This window comes from Gasterosteus aculeatus, chromosome 13 (assembly GCF_964276395.1).
Source record: "Gasterosteus aculeatus chromosome 13, fGasAcu3.hap1.1, whole genome shotgun sequence".
NCBI lineage: Eukaryota > Metazoa > Chordata > Actinopteri > Perciformes > Gasterosteidae > Gasterosteus > Gasterosteus aculeatus.
In genome coordinates, this window is record NC_135701.1 from 9432971 (window position 1) to 9452872 (window position 19902).

The window sequence follows — 19902 nt, forward strand, 5'->3', positions numbered from 1 at the left end:
TCAAACGAATCACTCAGTTTTCCCAAAACTCAACTATATTTATCAGAGCAAGAGTGAAAATGGTGTGCGGGCAGCTGCTTGAATACAGTAGTCTTTCATATTGTCAAATCTGGAGAAATGTTGGAGAAAAAATATGATTAAAAGCAGCATTTTCACAGAAGTGGTAAGAAAAGCGGAAAAGCTTGTTTTTCAAAAAAATGGATTTACAACAGTAAAATAAAAAGCTTAAACGTTGAGTCAATAATGTAAACTTGTTAATCAATAGGCCTGTTGAAATGAACTGGACTTTTGCTTAATTAAAAACATTAGAAAAAAAATATATATATATATTTGTGTTTAAATGGAATCAATTCCAATGTCCCCCATTTGATTAAACACATGTATTTCCTCCATCTTATTCCTCTCCTTATTATCACTGTGGTTTAAAGGAAATATATTTTGGAGGAAAACAAACAAAAACAGCGATGACACAATCAAACGCGTAAAGGATTTATTACTTTGAATCAGATGAACCAGACTTTAAACATCTAGGAGAGAAATACATATGAAAGAAAGCCACTGAGTCCAGGACAGACATAAAAACAGAAGTTTGAGGCCAAATGGTTTAGAAAACCAAAGAGAAAAGGGTCAGAAGCACCCAAAAGCTTTGTGGTGTTTAATGTGATCAGCGACGGGTCAAACAGACACGCCTTCAGGGGAAAGATACAGAGGATACAGGAAAAAGTCAACGCCAGCTATTATTAATTCATCAGCGCCACAGAGGGAGAGTGACAAAAGACAAAGGCATGAGGTCAGATAAGAGATCCATCCAGCGTATGGACACAAAAACACAAACTGTGCATAATGTTCTATTATTGCCATTCAATTAATCTCTCTCTTTTGTATGTAAATGAGAAAGATACATAAAGATTCAGTAATTTGGGTCTCTGTTTTTGCAAACATCTTCCCTGCTTAGGTGTTTGTGAGCAGCTTGTGATTTCATTTAATTGTTTGGTAAATACGAACATGATCTAAAATAGGAAAACATGGCCGATCGTTTGCTTGTCAAGTAGGGGGAGAGTTTAGAAATATTGCAGTGGGGAGAAGTGAATCATTTTGCACTTGCACATGAAGAAGGCACAGCAACTCAGCTCTGCTACATGTTTTCACTGTCCTGCGATTGTGTGTTAACATCCCATGTAAAACATCCTCATACAAATCGTTAAAGATTGTCTGCTGAAATAAAGATAGTCAGACTCCAGATTAATCAGGCCTAAAAATGTCTGGAAGTAGACAGCTTTAGCCACAAATGTAGACATTGATCTGTAGTAAATGCCAAGTAAGTTTCATCATTTCATTGTGACACCAGGCCGAGATACACAGTATGCAACCACCATATTGATCAAATGGGAGGGAAACATGATAAACAGAACCCAACAGCAGTCTGACAAATGCAGATGTATTTCACGGCCAGTGCTCAAGATCAGAGCACCTGTACGTTACGGCAGCGCTTACTACAGATTATTACAGGTAAGAAGAGTAAAAGATGAAGAAAACGGACACAAAATTCAAAGAGCGCAATGACAACAACAGGAAGAGAGGCATTGTGGGAAAAGGGATTGTGCAGGGGTTGACAGAGTTCTCTGCCTGTGGTGGGAAATCATCCAGGACACTGACAGAACAGACTCACCGATCTGTGACCAATTGAAGACCCTCAGCACAGGCAGCAGCGCATGTAGACATGCGTTTGTCTGTGTGTGTGTGTGTGTGTGTGTTTGTGCTCTCCTAATGGCTCCCACAGTGACATTGATTGATCATCGCAGTGTCTCATGGTCCATGTTTGAGTACCTTACCCATATGTGTTTTCCTGTGTGTGTGTGTCTGTGTGTGTGTGCATTGATACTCTACATGTGAGTGACATTGAGTGTGCACATTTTGTCCTCAAGTGGCTCTAAAGAAGCAGTGAACCTGGACATTCCAGGGCACGAGAAAGTCCACTTCAAATCAATTTCTGGACAGACAGCACGCACACACTTTCCCACACAAAATAAAACATCAACTTCCAGATACACAGCAAATTCATGCCATTGGCCAAAAGTTTTAAACACAGTTACAACCACTTACAGACACGAACACAGAGCTCTTTTGCAGATCAGGAGTCACTGAAACAGAAGCTAATTGACCTCCTTTATGAATCTTGATGGCTTTTTAATAATTTAAATCAAACAATCTCTGTATGAGAGAGGGAGAGACGGAGGAAGGAAGTACGAGAAATGAGAGGATGAAAAGGGGAGAGACCTTAGGAAACAGGGTCGAGGAGAGAGAAAGAGGGAGTGAGTAGAGAAAAGAAACATGAGGAGGAAGAGAAAGGAGGAGAGCTGAAGGAAAATCAAGAGGAAATCAATACAAGTGAGATGGCAGCAAAGAAGGGAACGAGGTCACAAATCACCCGAGCCAATACTGTGTGTGCCAATAATGTATGTGCATGTGTGCACGTGTCACAGGTCAGCGCTTGGCGAGTAATAACCGTGGAGGCTAATGGAGACAAAGTAAGTAACCTAGTACACAATATGTCATTAGCACTCTTCAAGGCTAATGGAGATCTACTGAGGTCGCACGCACGATGCTTAAGCAGACGCTGGAAATGATCTTCACGAGAATATATGCAACCTACACACAATTATTCTGTCTCTCACCTGAAAATCACTTTTGGTGCGGCGACCCCGGCGGCGGGTCGACTTAGCTAGGTTTGTCAAGGATACTGTGACGGGCAATGGAGCTGTTTAGGGAATCAATCCTATTGGAGGCTAACCTTAGTGACCCCTGAGTCGCACCCCACCCCTCGCCTGCGCCTCTCCCCTGGTTCACCAGCACTCCAGATGAGGCTCAGTTCAATGCAAGTAATTCATTTAGCTGTGGTGGGGCTCAAACGTGAAAAAAATGACAGGGTTTGGGAGATAATACATGTGGAAGAAGTATTACTGTTCAGTTACGTGTTGAAAAACATAATGTTGATCTTTGGATTAACGCACAATGCAAAAAACAGTCTCCTGGGTGATGGTCTGGTGTTTTTTAGACCCCCCCGCCCCCTCCTGGTCACCCTGACCTCATCTGGCAGACAACACTTTCCCGCTTGTTATATCAAAGTTCAAACGTTTAGGTACATGTTCACTTTTCATTTATTTTACCTTCATCCAAAGATTCAGGCAATGAATTTTCCTTTAGTTAAAAACTAAAATATAAGGGTGAGTTGGATGAGTGCAAAAGAAAAAAGAAAAAAACGGCGCAGCAGGAATCCTATCATCTTTCCCCTCAGTGGGACTCGCTGATATCTGTTGGCCTTTGCGGCCTCTCAAAGGACCCCTGCATCAGCCTCCCGCCATCATCCCCCACTTGTGACCACTGCTTTCTTCCAGCTCAGGTTTTATCCACCTCTGCTCTCTCTCCGATTTCAGTCAGTACAAATTAGTTTAGTACAAAGCAGCATGGAGGAAAGAGAAAGTGAGAAAAAGAGAAAGAGGAGGAAGATGATTGGACCAAGAGGGAGAGATGGAGTGAAAAGAAGGAGATAATGAAAGCAGTATGGGAGCCATGGCCTCCAGCTGTTTCTGTGAAACAGCAGGAAACAAAGAAGAAAACAGCTTACGGAGTTCAGGTTTTCACACGATAAACAGATAAACAGTGTGCACACACTGTGCATTCACCAGGCAAGGACTTACACAAGCTTTCTATCCGATAACTAAGTTGCATAATTCACAATCTCGTCATCTCATTGTTGCAAGGTGACCTACATGCTTTGCAAAAAGGAATGACGGTGGTCTCATCTAAATAGGATATAAATATTCCCTTTCTTTGTGTTTATTTTGGTAGTATTTTGCACTGGGTGACTACTAGTTAAGCTCTGAAAAAAACCTAATTAGACAGTACAGTTGCATGAAACTTTGTTCATTGCAAATTCTTTGTAACAAACAAAAGAGAAGGCATGGATCCACTTTATAAATTTAGGGGCATTGAGCCATTCCCTTGGGAAATGCTGCAGATATAAACTGCTCTTGATATTTCATCCAACCCCCAGTTTATTCAACTTACATTCATTAGTACACTTGTATGAATAATGCTGTGTTATGGAGCAGCAAGGAGAACCATGCAGCTAATCATTTCTTTATTCAAATCATTGTATCTTGACTTTGTGAAATGTAATTTGAGCATAAATGATTGTATATCCGAAGAAGATGAAAACAATTTAGTCAGCCATGTGTTAACCAGGCCTGAGTTTCAGTTCAACACTTAATAATAATAATCAATACATGTATATATTTACATTGGGTTAATGCGGTTGGAATTGTAATGTGAGGAAATAATTGGACTTGCTATACACATCTGGGTCCTTAAACGTCTGTGTCCATCAGAAAAGGTACGAGAACCTAAATCCACGGGTCATTAATTAAACAGAATTTGCTCAGTCAACGCATTGTCTGGAGCAGCTAGCAAATGAGCACCTGTTGGGAGACTAAGAAGTGACTTGCAGCTGCATGTGATGTCAGTAACAAGCACTGAGAGATAGGAGGAAAAGGTGAGAGAGAAAGAAAGATAATGGAGGCTTTTGTGTATATAATATAATGCTCAGGTGGTTAGGACCTTATTACTTATATTGCATTCCACAAAACACTTCCCTCGCAACCCTCACTTCTATTTACTCTGTTACATTTTATCTCATCTTCCTTGACTTTTCGTGAGGGACAGTTAAACTGGGGAGGGCGACATGAAATTGTACTTCTCTGTTGTTTCTGTCTCTCCTTTGTGTTCACGGGAGCACAGATACCGTGTGTGTGTGTACACACTCCAGGGTCTGATTCGTAATACAGGGGGAGATTGTCGATGTGTCGCCGTGGGTCTGGGACAACGGCAACAGTTCCGATTCCTCTCGATTGTGATGCAACACGCGCACACACAACTATCAAAGAGAGGGAGCGCACAAATAGGTGAAGCATTTTGCATCAAAGAAACAGCGATTGGAAACGCCGGCGGTGGTAGCGGAGACACTATATCGTTTTCAAATAGTTAAATCATTTTGGGGATTTAGGCTCATTAAAAGCATGTGGGGACCCATAAGCCGGGCTCATGCTAACCTTAAGTCTAAGAAACCAGGTTGCGTCTGGCTTTGTCATCCTGCCAACAGCAACAGCCTGATTCATCATTAAGTAGCCTGCAGAATAATACGGTGTGCTGTCAAGTGAGAAGTGCGGAACTGGCTGCAGTCCAGTGCGCGACGGTGGATCACATTAAACTGCCCTGTGAACATCGCAGGGCAGCACGGCGATGCAGCTGTGTACACTTGTCTGACACGTGACCTAGCTTTAAACAGCAAACATCGGAATAACGGGTTTAACCACTGTGTTTGCAGTGCACCATTGAGGGAACCTGGGAAATCTGGATGTGTGACAATTGTAAATCACACAAAGAGCCCAATGTCATCACGGCCGGGCCAAGAGATCAACTTAGAGTCAGAGAGGGGAACCTGACATGCGTTACATTTATTTATATACAACCTGTGCAACTTAGATTGCTTAAATACCTTTTTTAATTGTCTGCTCAGCGGGGGAACAGTCGGAGCTCATTCTCAGGGAGTCAAGTACCAGCATAATTCGTTTGACACGCACCGCCGTTTAAAGCAACGACAATGTAAAGCTATCATCAAACACATTGTCAAACCGTTAACGAACTTTCAGGAGGCTGATTTGACTTTGATATCCGTGTGTTTACTGCAACCGTGTGCTGAGCAACCGAGTCCTACCACATGAATTCATCACCAATAAATTAATCAGCAATAAATGAATGCTTATTCAATATTCTAATTTTTCCGTCACCAATGAGATTTCCTGTCAGACAAAACATTTTGACAGACTGTTGACTGCATGTCCCCTCCAGCCGTCACTCACCCGAGTTTTCGTCCACCCTCTCCTCCACCGTGTGGTCCTTCTGATGGACCCATTCGCTGTTGCACTTAAAATAAATCTGTGTGGCGGGCGTTGCCTTGCAGTAGAGATTGACAGGTTTATTCTTCACAATGTAGCCTTCCTCGGGTTCGAACAGGAAGTGAGGTAAGGGCTCCGGAGGGTCCGAGGGGAAGGTTTCCGGGAGTTCGCTGAGGCTCAGGAAATCGTCATCATCTCTCACTGCGGAGAAGAGGAAACAAGAAAGGTGAGGATTCGGATATTGGAGAATTTGTCACTGAGTGTGAACAGGACAATGTGGTGTCATTTGATCACTAATAAACAGCATGTCTCAAGTCAGGTAACCCAGACGGATTTTCTTCCATTGAGCCATAAAATGTGACATTAAACAGCAGCTGATTGCTGCGGCCATTATGACTTTGTCGTTGCATGTGACCTCAGGTCGCAGAGGCTCACATGGGAGCCCGGCAGACACATTACAAACCTCAACAACACATTCTGCAGATGTGCTGCTTGCCATTTAGCTTCCTCCGTAGGATTCACATGCTTCATCACCAGCAAACGGAAATTTTATCACGGTCATTAATACGTTTAAGTTTGTATAAAAAGAGGTACGTTTAGCATCGACACATGACTGTCAGCATTGCTTTTGTGGATCAATACACAGTTCTACGGAGAGGGGTTGAATAAGAGTGCAGGGTCCGCCACAGCTAATAAGCTACGAGAGAATATTTCATTTGGAACTCTCTGTGCACCCGTAGCGGAGTCTTGCTGAGATGAGTCACTATTGATCAATAGTGCCAATTTGTGCGGGAAAGACCATTTAAATTGAACATGACACAGATTTGAACTATTGACTTTGTGAGTGAATCCAAATTGCAGTGATTCCATTAAAATTAGTTTCTTTGGCAGAGAAGCGGTGAAGTTTTTAATGCTAGTGTGAAAATTGAAAAAGCGTCCCGGTCCTCTTCTAACCTGCTGTCTCTCCTGCACTGTCCTTTCAGTGTGTTCAAACCCCACGTCCACCCGCGACCTCAACCAAAGGGTCCCCAAGTATGTTTAGTCACCAGGTAGCTGAGGTCAGCAAAACACAGTGGCATGAACAGCAAAGGGCCTTTCTTTCCATCCGATGGACACACGTGTACACAGACACGATGCATTAATAACATATGCGCATACACAGACTCACATATACACACATACAAACAGACACAATGCGCAATTTCTGCCAACCAGGGAATTCCCTCAGCTCCATAATCACAAGGACTGTGTAGATCTTCTCTGCTGCGCGGACGTGTTGTTGAGGGCTGTGACTCATGCGAACATTTGTTTTAACACGATGTCAACGGTTCTGACACAGCTTCAAGGTTTTCCATCTCTAATGTGTCATTGCTGCAGTCGCACATAACAACTCGTATGAACGCGAACAGCAAAATATGCAGAAAACACCCACAGATAGTTGTGCATTTATAATGCCCTGTGCACACACATAAACACGTTGCTTCACCCTAACTGTGCGTGCAGCCCTTATCTTGGAGAATAGTGCTGTGGGCAACGGGCTAAAAGCAGCTTAGGTAAAACAACACGACAAAGATCGGGGGAAATGAGGAGGCAGCGTCCCCACTTTGATGTCTTGAAGCTGAGGTTTTTTTGTTTTCGTGCTTTTGCAATTAGTTCTCAGAGAGTATGAAACATTGGTAGACATTTTCACTGCATCATTTCATTTACTGGGAATTTTCTCCCACATACCCAGCGTCACATTCACCCATTTATCCGATTCTTTTTTTTTTACTCGCTGCACCGCCTTCATCTTTATTTCTCGTGCTATTCCTCGTTGCTTCAGGTCTCTCCGCCACTCTGCTTCACACCCTCCTACCCCGTCCCTCCCGCTTTCTCCTTTCACCGCAGCCCCAACACCCGTTCTCACCCTCATCTGTCATTCAGAGAGCTAAGGGTGGGGGTAGGAGGGAGGTGGGGGGGTCATTACTCTGAAGCGACAGCTATAAAATATTGATTGGCACAAGAAACATGATAGCTGGAGAAAGGTGGGTGGAACGAAGAGAAGGGGGAGCGTTGGAGAAAACTTTTTTTCTATGAGTAAAAGGCTCCATCTCAGAAATGCCAACTATTTTCTATCCTTTACCCCTCCGGGTCTCTACCCTCTCAACTGCTTTTCTCCTTCCGACTTCCTCTTAAACCTTCTCCCTTCCTCCTGCGTCTCCTCCTTTTTGCCCCCGCTGCTTTCTTCTGATCTCCTGGCAGAGTGAATTACTGATCCTAACAGCCCGCCTCATGATCGTCTGGCCTGGATGCTGTCATCGGTAATGGATGGTTGTAGCATTACCGGTGTCGTGGTTCGATTTACACCATGTGGTAGATACGCACCGGGAGTGAAAGAGCATTTATTCCCTCGCTCGCGTCTGTAGGCCTGCCCACTCCTGAAGACCTACGAACCCAACCCATAAATACATGGATATCTGATAAAAGGGATGTTACCAGAAGGGGCCGATCATGTCTAAATGTCAACGCTAGTGAAAGCTGATCTATCATGGATAGAGACATTTATCCCTAAATTCAACCAGAAATAGGAGTCCACACGCGTCCGGACACGAAATGTCTCCACTAATAGTCTAAGCTATCTTAAACATCTTGTCATCTTAACTCTCAACAGTGTTGCCGGTAGGGTCTGTGCAGGGTCGGTAGTTTTGTATTTTTTCTGTGCAACTTAACAACAAAGCTAATCCCGAACACCCAACTATGCTTTGAAACATCAACTGTTCTCAAGACGAAGGCTGAGAAATGCAAAGTATGCAACCATGTCTGTGTCCTAAAGCAAGTCAAACACAGCCATGTAGGGCGGTGAAGCCTCGTGGGTTGGACTGACTGTATAAGTGTTTGTTAGGGTTCTGGGTTCTTGGTAAGTTGTCTACGATGTGTATCAGTGCAATAGCCGTGGAAATCATGAACTCATTGGCCTTTTAGCAGTTAGTTGGAATCTGGAGCAGCTGTGAAAACATACATGTGCTAACGGAGACACAAACACCTCAGATAAAGAAACCAAAATAGATTTTTGAATGTAAAACACAAAAGTGCAAAGACATTTACACAATAGAACAACATTGTCACACATTTTCTTGCTATTTCTCTTCCTCTTTCCTTTGTCTCACAAAGACCACACACTGATTGTCTCACACAGGAAAACACAAATGCCCATTCTTGGTGCTCATATTACCCAGAACTCCTGCCCACAGAATGTCTGCCCACCTCATCCGCCGCAACATGAACGCTCATTTACTCAAATATTTCTATTATAAACATATTTAATAGATATGTAGCTATATTGGATTCTTGAAAAGGTTTAAGGAGTTTAGGGAGAGATGGAGGAGAACAACGAATAACGAGACAGCCGGGAGCAAGTGTATCGTTAGATTAGTAGATTAGTATTAGAATTAGATGTATGATGCTGTCAATTTGCCAAAAACACACACTCAAACACACAAACTCGCACAAACAAATGGACACAGAAAACATTCAAGCAACCCCACAGGCGTGTCCTCATCGAAGAACACACTTTCCCCATGACACACACGCATGCAGGCCTGATAGTGGGGTCACACACATATATATCTCCATTTCTAATGGATAACATTAATGGACAGCTTTTGTCTGTCGGCCTCCCTCTTTCTCCCTCCCTCTGCAGCTCTTACATCATTGACTGGTAGTAAAAACAACCAAATACATTATATAATTATTTTTTAAATCTTTTTTGTTTTTCTTAACATTAGGGATTCAGTGCTCAAGTCTTTACTCTTCCACAATCCAAAAATGCATTCATTAAAACAATACGTACGTATATGTGCATGTGGGTAAGAGTTAGTTTTACCAGTTTTGCCTCAAATTATATCTGTGAGTTCGATGTTTTCTATTTATGTGTGTGTTGGATGCTACCGCACCACCAGGAAAGAACAGTTATTGAGATGAGCCTCTTCAATCTGAATAATATCCGCCTTTTATTCCAGTCTTCACTGGTAATTCTTTCAGCGGGACACGCCACTGCATTTTTGCAAAGCCTGTTTTACTTAAGGAGGGGTTTTTTGTGTTGAGAGCACAAAAGAATAAATCAATCCACTCAATGGAACAATTTCCATTTACTGTCTGCTATGTCAATGCATTCGGGAACTGTTTACAGAAACCCAATAAAAAACAACAACATCAAACAACTCTTCCGGTAATCAAACACCTTTAACCTTCCAATATGTTGTTGTTTTCTCCTCTCATTCATGTATCTCGTTTTTCTGTTGTTTTTTTCTCTTTTCCTCATCCAGAGTTGTTTTCAGATGACGGCTCATCGAGCGAGTACCTGCAGAGTTATGCAGATATGTGACAAGACCACATGTTGAAACTACTCGGCACAGCATGCCAGGGAACTACACCCCTCATCCCGCTGACACCAGGTGACCGCGTATCATCGGCATCCTTTGGAAAATGAACCTGGCTCTTGTCTTCAAATCGCACTTTGATAAAAAGCCACATTATTCCGTACATAAGCAGACATGCAAATGGGACTGAATCGTTCCATTACGGTTGCCTAAACAGATCACTGCACCTGCATATATTAACGGAAGAAGTAGCAGTTATGTTGGTAGCAATTTCATAGACTTCTAAATCTAATACTGTTTATCTAATAAACTGTACTGTAATCAAACTGTACAACAAAAACACAATTTTAAATATTGTGTTTCCAGACAACCAGTAAGTTGCCTCAACAGAGAGGAGGGCGTCCCACTACCTCTACATTATCATAGTGAGTTTTTGTTAGGAGTTGTTTATTAATCTGTAATCAGAATATTGACCCTATAGTTGATGTTGATGATGTGTTAAACTGCATTGCATTGAATTTTGTTGTTATCTTTTAAAATGAACCCAATACAAGATAATATCTGCAATATTTTACATAGGAGAGGATATTCTAAACATAAGGATATCCTCTCCATCACGGTTATACACTCAATCCCTCAGGGATCCCTTAGGGATTGGGTGTATAACCGTGATGACAGAAATAACTCTGGGAAGACATAATATAGCACAGCACACTCCTTGTCATAGCCAATTATATATCCACCAGGCTTTCAGGGCGATACCATGCAATTCATCAAAGTAGAGAGTACTTGAAAGCTAGCTAGAGTATCTTAATGTGGGAGAAGTCTGTGACAGCTGGTTCGCGTCCTCATATTTCACAGTGTACGACATGTAAGGCCCCGGCTAAAGCCTGGAACTAGATTTACGATCCTGTTGGCGCAGAGGTGACTCTGTCAGGCCACAGCTGGCCTCATTTAAGAAAGGGGCAAAGAGAGTAATAAATCCGGAGTATTATTGTGGCCTAGTACGGATGACGCTTACCGTATACTGCAATCAAGTGCATAAAGGGTGAAGAATTCCTCATCATACATTCTTAGTGAGAGTTAGGGTTGCTTGTTAGGGAAAATGGTTGGAGAAAAAATGTTTAACAACATAATATACAGTGTCCTCTATTACTCCTGAGGGGTTATTTATTAGATTTTATTGCATTTACACAAAGCAACAAATAGCATCACAAAATCATGAGGATATGGTGATCATGATGTCATGATATTTAACATTTTTTGTTGAAATGTATTCTTACATTGACATTGTGACGTAAAGCCCATGAATCCTGTGTCTGAATAACGACCAAAGAACCAAACGCACACCGATAGAGAGACACACACGTGGCACCAACCACAGTACATGAATACAAAACGTTCACTCAGGAACAAACACACACAAACACACACAAGTGGAGGCTCCGACACATACATATTTTAATTATTTCCAAATTATAATTCTGTAAGTGGCATTGCCTTCAGTTATTAGGTCAAAGCACAGCCAACGTGCATATGAGTCTGTGTGTGTGTGCGTGTGTGTGTGAGTGGAATGAAGGTTGTCAATTTGCATGCATTTTTAAAACTGGAATACCGTCGATAGTGTGGGTTCATGCCTTTGCATTTGCATGTGCTGGTATGCAAATATATTTTATATGATGTAAGGTGTGAATCTTATTTTGTTCTTTGTTAAATATTAAATAGGTAAGTATTTAATGCCCTATAGCAGCGTCAAGGGGACTATACAGTCTACTGTACTGCTACAAACTATAACAACTAAGCCTACTAATTATTTTTCAAAAACGTCACAATCAAGGTTAGGAGTTCCTGACAAAACAAACAAACACAAGAGATTAACAAAAGAGTCAAAAAAAAGTCTGTGGTTCTGAATCTCTTTGCATCACGAGGTTTAGAGGCTCCACATATTTGAGTTATTAAACAATAAAATGCTTCAATGAATAAAATGTATTTTCAAAAAAAAAAAAAAAACAACCCTCCCCTGCACTCGTCTCGAAGCAGAAACACAATCTCAGGCGCCGCTTGAGAGTCAGATTGAAACTAGCACACGCACAGTTGCACATACTGTACATTACACGCATATGCAGGTGGGCACAGTCATTTTAAGGACATGCACAGCACAGGAGCAGCTGATGAGTGGGTGTTTGCAGGTAGGCAGTGTGAGAGATCTCAGTTGCAATTTTCCATGACCGGCTCTGCCAAAAACTACATGCACACGCAAGCACACACTTTGCAGGAATGTATGTGCATCTATGGTTGTCCTGATTGACTGCGGCTTCATCTATTGGTAGTTCCTCCGTTTCTGTGCAGCTTCTCTTTATTCCTCTTTCAATGTATTTTCTCTTTGTCTGACTTTCTCCCCTCAAGCACGTTTCCTTTTTGGAAAGCAGCTTCCTACTTCCCGTGCAAGAGGTCGTTCTGCACGCGGCTCCATATGGACGACTGGGCAGCGAGTACGCCTCGTTTGACCCGAAATGACTGTTGAGCCGGCGCTCATCTCCAGCTTCTGAGTCAGCGTAGGTGTACTGATGCACCTCGATGGACAGCCGAGGACGGACCAAAGCACGGGTCAAGATTGGGATTCCTCTCTTTTAAGGTTGAGCACCGAGCAATGAGGCTTCGCTTGCAGTTCAGTCTAGTGTCTCGCTTATGACTCGCTTCGTGGGTGGATCCCAAAAAGGCAATCTCAGAGAGGCCGATCCGTTTCGGTTCTTGGCTATGCATTGGGATTTAATTCCAACTTATTCTTCTCAACTAGGTCACTGATATGGGAACAAGGCTCGAGTCTCAAGTTGTTGTATTTGAATGTCCACAACAAGCCCCCCCAAAAAATGAATTACATAATACTGATTGTTTTTTTTAATCAAACTTTGCTGATGCGATTTCCAAATCTTCCCAAATGTAATGCGGATATCTGTTTCATCACAGGGTCTGCCTGAATTGAATAATGCAGTAACATTGCATAATGACAAAAGAAATGCATTTGGGTTGGAAGGAAACAGATACGCAAGCAAAGATGTACAGTCAGGGGGAAATAATTACAGTCATTTAAACAAATGTCTCCATCGAGAACAGCGGTTATATGAAAGGCCCAGGTCTCACTTTAGATTACAAACACCACACATCCACGTGCAGCTGGAACATCTCATTCATATGCATCACATTATGTAAGCTTGTGGGGGTACAAACTTTTGCGAGTTACTGGGAAATGTTATCTTTCAGATGGATTTTGTCTCCCTTACTGCAGGCCTAAGGGAAATGCAAAGCTTTGCTTTCATTCATGTAGTACTATCGCAGCTCACCATCGCTATTAATACGAGCAGCCGGCGCAGGGCAGTCCATTACAATATCAAAGCTTTGGCCAGGGAGGGACTTCTATTGGATATAGGGTGGTGTTTTTCTGGAGCGGCTGACGACCGATAGTTGCTGGTTGTGTGGAAATCTGAGATACACAACACACTAACCACCTGGCTGTGTGTGTCTGTGTGTGTCTGCAATCATGCATCCATCAGTATCTCTATATGCAGGTCTATCCGTCTTCATGACTCCTTTTTTTTCTCCCCGTCTGTGGGAAAAAAAAAAACAGGTCTTCGCCCCCCCCTTTTCATCTTGGTCCGTGTTGCCTCCGCTGATTCCTTCATAAGATCTGTTTGAGTTCATGTTTTGTGTGAGCCTTTCCCTTTTTTGTTCCTCTGTTCCTTGCAGCTTAGTCCCACTCTGCCTTTGCTTCGGAGGAGTAGTTCAGCCATACTTCTCTCTTCGGCAACTTCACCAGGGGTGTATTTCAAAGCGATCCCCGCCAACACGGCCGCTCCCTGTGCAAGACCACGTCTCCTCTTTCTCATGTTCGTCGCTCTTTCCTCTTTAGCTCCTCTGTGTTTCCATGTTCTCCGTCTCTCCTTTCTCCTATCACTTACATCCTCATTCTTATTGCCGCCCATTGCTTCTCTTGTTTCCTTCTGAAGGGAATCAAAACACTATTCTGAGCCCATTTTATTAAAGAATGTATTTGTGCAGGATACACACACAAGCATACAATAAAATAATAAAGATGGCCCTCAATTCAAATGATAAAGAACAGCTTACAGGATTATTTCATTTGAAGATTTTCCCATATTTTGGCTATTTCACTCGGCGCTGAAGATAAAATTGGATGAGACATTTCACTGCTTATGGCTTCTCCATCTGGAGGCTCACTGTCTCTCTCTTGCCTTCTTATCCCTCCTCTCTACCGTCTCTCCTTAACACCCTCATGCTTTCCGACCGCACGACTCCGTCTCTTTCCCTCGCCTCGCCAAACTCTCCATCTCCCCTGCTGTCCTCCTCTCCTCAGTCTTCTCTCTCTCTGGCAGCTCTCCACACTTCCCACTCTCATCTTGTATCCCCTTTTCTCGCCCTACCATCTTCACTCCTTCCCCAACACGTTGCGTCTCTGCTTTGCTCTTTTGCATCTTCGCACTTCGTTTGCCTCCAAACTCCTCCGTCTTTCAGCCTTCCGCTCTCCTCCCTCCTTTAACTTTTTCGTCCACAACTCTTTTTTCTTCTCACATCTCAGTTGCTCTCTACATCCCTCCCTCCTCAGATCACTATAAATAGAGCCTCAAGGGGGGTTTCGTAATGGACTTCTGCCTCTGACCTTATTACAGACACATTACTGACCATGCTTCTCTCTAGTCTTCCCTCTCAGACAGAACACAATTGATACGCCGACCCCTTCTTCATCTTCAGTGACGCAGATGCCATTACTCAAAACTGGATTGTACGTAGATGGTAGGGGTGTAACGATTCATTCACTGAATCAATTAATCGATTCATATTCCTGCAATCCAACTGAATCGATCTGTGCTCCGCAAATCGGCATTCCGGACGACATATATCGATTACAAATCGATTGAAATGGTACATAATCGATTGTATCGATACTTGGAAACTGCACATTGGATTTAAGTACAAAAACGGTATGGATGTGTGTTTGTTTATTTGTTTTTTAGCACTTTAGACACGTTAAACGTTACTCGATTCAGTCTGCCTGTCTGTGACGTCCGCGACCCGACCCCGGATAAGAGGTTGAAGATGGATGGATGGATGGATGGATGTCTGTGACGTCATCAGTACGCAGCGGCAGCCCCAAAAGGCAGCACCAAACTCAGCATCATCGTAACAATTGCCGGGTTTATCTGTAAAGACATGCGACCCTACAATGTGGTTGAAAATCCGGGGTTCTGTGAATTGTGTCATTTAATGTTTACAATGTTTACATTGAAAATGTCAGGTCGCCACCCTCAGGAGGCGTCGGTGTGTTGGCACCAACCAGCACTCGAGGGGGCCGGACGTCAGCACGGAGGTGAGAGCAGGGCCCAGCTGCGTCTCATCCACAATCACCCACCTGTTGCTGCCTTCCAATCAGGGGAGGTATTTAGGAGCGGCCCCGAAGCCTCTTCCCCGCCGGATTGTTAGTCTTGTTTGTGAGTCAGACCGATAACTCAGGTCGAAGAACAGCAAGAAGTCAGAGGCCGCTGTTCTAAAACTAACCAGTGTCCTGTCTTCCTCTTTTCACCCAGGCACCTGAACGGGCCGCATGGCCCACGCACCTCCCCGGGAATCCCGCTCACTGTTTTTCCCCCACCTCTGGAATCCGGGACCGCCGTCACCACCCCGTCACCTCCTAGTCCGGTGCCTCCTTTTCACGAATAAAATACATGGTGACTAACAAATCTGCGTTTGGGTCTTTTCCAGTGGAGGCAATACGTGACAGAACAATCCGGCCAAAGACATGGACCCAGCAGATCTACAATCTGTCCGCGGGGCCGTCACCAAACAAGGAGCCCTGCTAGATCAACACAGCCTAGCACTTCAGGAGATCATGAAGGGACTACAGGAGCTCTCAACCAGTGTCGCCGGGATACAACACCGACTCAGCGCCCCGGTTGGTCCTCCGGCTCCGGCTCCAGATCCTGCTCAAACACCGCCAGTGCCAGTCCCTCCCTACCATCGGGAGCCACAGGTTCCTACCCCGGAGAGGTACGATGGCGACCTCGGCAGCTGTCGAGCCTTCCTACTACAATGTGGGTTGGTCTTCGACCAACAACCAACTTCATTCGCCACGGACGGGTCAAAGATTGCTTTTGTGATTGGACTGCTACGTGGAAAAGCCTTAGAGTGGGCCTCAGCGGTATGGGAGACACAGAGTAATGTGGCAAGTACCTACCCAATGTTCACCTCAGAGATGCGTAAATTATTTGACCACCCAGTGCGTGGTAGAGACGCATCCAAGAGACTACACGCGCTGCGGCAAGGTACCCGAGGCGTCGCAGACTACGCCATTGAGTTCCGGACGCTAGCCGTTGAAAGCGGATGGAACGATGAGGCCTTAGAATCTGTTTTTTATAACGGATTAAGTAGCCAGATCAAGGACGAATTGGTTTCATACCCTGAACCAGAGACTTTAGAGGATCTGGTTCAATTGGCGATTCGGGTAGATAACCGATGCCGGGAGCGACAGAGAGAAAGGAGGCGCAGCGAGTCACCCCTCCCCCGAAGGGTAGCAACCTCATATTCTGTTGGAGGGGGACCTCCCAGGTACAACGCCAGATCACCAACGGGGACCAACAATGAAGAGAGGCCCGAGCATGAGCCCATGCAACTAGGCCGATATCACCTTGACGAAGAGGAGCGGCGGCGCCGGTTTGACAACAACAGCTGTCTTTTCTGCGGGCTACAAGGACACTACCGTTCCTCCTGTCCTCGGCGCTCATCAAACAGGAGGGCTCGCTAGATGTGGAGAGAATACTAGCGAGCCAAGTACCCATATCTCCCAACCCCCGGCCCAGAGCACCACTGCACGCCACGCTCTCAACAAAAGGTCAGTCTTTTCGATTTCAAGTTTTAATCGATTCTGGGGCAGACGACAGTTTTATAGATGCTGATGTGGTGAGACAACTGGGCCTCAACACCACTCCTCTGGAGGGGGCGGTTGAGGCTGCTACTCTTGACGGCAGGCTGCTGGCCAGGATCACCAGCCGAACCGAGCCCGTTAAGCTATTTATTTCAGGTAACCACCAGGAAGAGATCAGCCTGTTAATTATTTCCTCCCCTAAGATTCCGATCGTTCTAGGACTTACGTGGTTGGTTAAACACAATCCGGTAATCGACTGGCCAGAGGCTAGGATAACCAACTGGAGTAAGTTTTGTCATGCTCATTGCCTGCGGTCTGCAAGTCCGAGACTAGAGAACAGCCAGGGATCCACCCAATGCGCGGCTGACCTATCCCTCGTCCCCACTGACTACCATGACCTGGGGGAGGTTTTCAGTAAGAATCGGGCCTCATCACTTCCACCTCACCGCCCGTACGACTGCGCGATTGAATTAAAGTCTGGTTCCACGTTCCCCAGTAGTCGTCTGTACAGCATCTCTAAACCGGAACGGGTAGCCATGGAGAAATACATTAAGGAGTCGCTCGCCGCCGAGCTCATCCGTCCCTCTTCGTCTCCATTGGGAGCAGGTTTTTTTTTTGTCACCAAGAAGGACGGTTCCCTCCGGCCATGTATTGACTATCGCGGTTTAAACAAGATAACCATCAAGAATAAGTATCCGTTACCACTCATGAACGAGGCCTTTGATGCACTTCAAGGGTCCACAATCTTCACTAAGTTAGACTTGCGTAATGCATACCACTTGGTGAGAATTCGTAAGGGAGACGAGTGGTTGACAGGATTTAACACACCGTTGGGGCATTTTGAATATCAAGTCATGCCGTTTGGATTGACTAATGCCCCAGCGGTATTTCAGGGGCTGGTTAACGACGTGCTCAGAGACATGTTGGGACGTTTCGTATTTGTGTATCTTGATGACATCCTCATATTTTCTAGAGACCCCACCGAACACATTCAACATGTCCGCCTGGTGCTACAACGTCTCCTGGAGAACAAATTATATGCCAAAGCGGAGAAATGTGAATTTCATGCCGACACTGTTTCATTCCTGGGCTACGTCATTTCTGAGGGACAGGTGAGGATGGATCCAGCTAAGGTGGAGGCAGTACTTGGATGGCCTAGGCCCGACACGAGAAAGCAACTTCAGAGGTTCTTAGGGTTTGCTAACTTTTACCGACGGTTTATTCGGGATTACAGTAGTGTCGCCGCTCCCCTTACTGCACTTACCTCCTGTAGCAAACCCTACGTGTGGACCCCAGAAGCAGAGGGGGCGTTTGGGGAACTCAAGAGGCGGTTCACGTCTGCTCCCATCCTTGCCCAACCTGATCCGTGCCGGCAGTTTGTTGTCGAGGTGGATGCCTCTGACGTGGGGCTGGGAGCGGTGTTATCTAACGCACCGCGACGGACGGTAAGCTCCACCCCTGTGCTTACTTGTCGCGTTGGTTGTCCCCGGCCGAGCGCAATTACGATGTGGGCAACCGTGAGCTACTGGCCGTCAAGGTCGCCCTGGAGGAATGGCGTCATTGGTTGGAGGGTGCGGAACTACCGTTTGTGGTTTGGACAGACCATAAGAATCTCGAGTACATCCGGTCAGCGAAACGCCTCAACTCACGTCAAGCCAGGTGGGCCCTGTTTTTTGGACGTTTTTCCTTCTCCCTGACTTACAGACCTGGATCACGTAACACCAAACCAGACGCCCTATCTAGAGTGTTTTCCAGAGAGGAGGAGGGGCGAGAGCCGGACACCATCGTCCCCAAACACTGCTTGGTCGGGGCAGCCCTGTGGAGAATAGAAGACGAGGTAACCTCTGCCCTCAGAGTCAACCCGGGGCCAGGTAATGGGCCTCCGGGCCGGCTATTTGTGCCAGATAATGTGAGAACTAATGTCCTGCAGTGGGCTCATGGCTCAAGGCTGACGTGCCATCCCGGAGTGGCTCGGACCATGGCATTTCTAAGGAGACGGTTCTGGTGGCCAACCATGGCTGACGACACAAAGGGATACGTCGCAGCTTGCCAAGTGTGCGCACAAAATAAGGTATCTAATAGACCTAGCGTCGGATTTTTACGCCCCCTGCCCATACCACGACGCCCATGGTCTCATGTGGCACTGGACTTCGTGACCGGACTACCCCCGTCAGAAGGTAACACAGTTGTACTCACCGTGGTTGATCGTTTCAGCAAGTATGCCCATTTCGTTCCACTCCCCAAGCTCCCGTCAGCAAAGGAGACGGCCTCTATCCTTGTCAAGGAGGTGTTTCGCATACATGGGTTGCCTTGTGACCTGGTCTCGGACCGGGGGCCCCAATTTTCCTCGGCTGTCTGGAGAGCCTTCTGTAGGGCCATTGGGGCCACAGTCAGTCTGTGCTCGGGATACCATCCACAGACCAATGGTCAGGCAGAGAGAGCTAACCAGAAACTGGAGATATCTCTTCGATGTCTAGTGTCTGCTAATCCCGGGTCCTGGGCCTCCCAAATCTACTGGGCAGAATATGCGCACAACACCTTGCCCTCTTCCGCAACAGGTATGTCCCCTTTTCAATGTTTGTACGGCTATCAACCTCCCCTTTTCCCATCCCAGGAGAGAGACATCGCCGTGCCCTCCGTACACAGTCACATCCGT

General features: G+C 45.2%; 1 protein-coding gene and 1 long non-coding RNA gene across 3 annotated transcripts in view; one reads left to right on the top strand and one right to left on the bottom strand.

The window, feature by feature from the left end:
• The window catches only part of LOC120830846 (netrin receptor UNC5C), a 147326-nt gene that overhangs the window by 62745 nt on the left and 64679 nt on the right, over window positions 1-19902 (bottom strand). For both annotated transcript variants that reach the window (XM_040195792.2, XM_040195791.2), the window contains exon 2: window positions 5919-6155. In XM_040195792.2, coding sequence (XP_040051726.2) covers window positions 5919-6155 — 237 coding nt within the window. The remainder of the gene's footprint in view (window positions 1-5918; window positions 6156-19902) is intronic.
• LOC144386374 (uncharacterized) lies at window positions 15679-16065 on the top strand. Its single transcript, XR_013452086.1, has 2 exons — window positions 15679-15816; window positions 15913-16065. It is a non-coding gene; the product is annotated as an uncharacterized LOC144386374 (long non-coding RNA).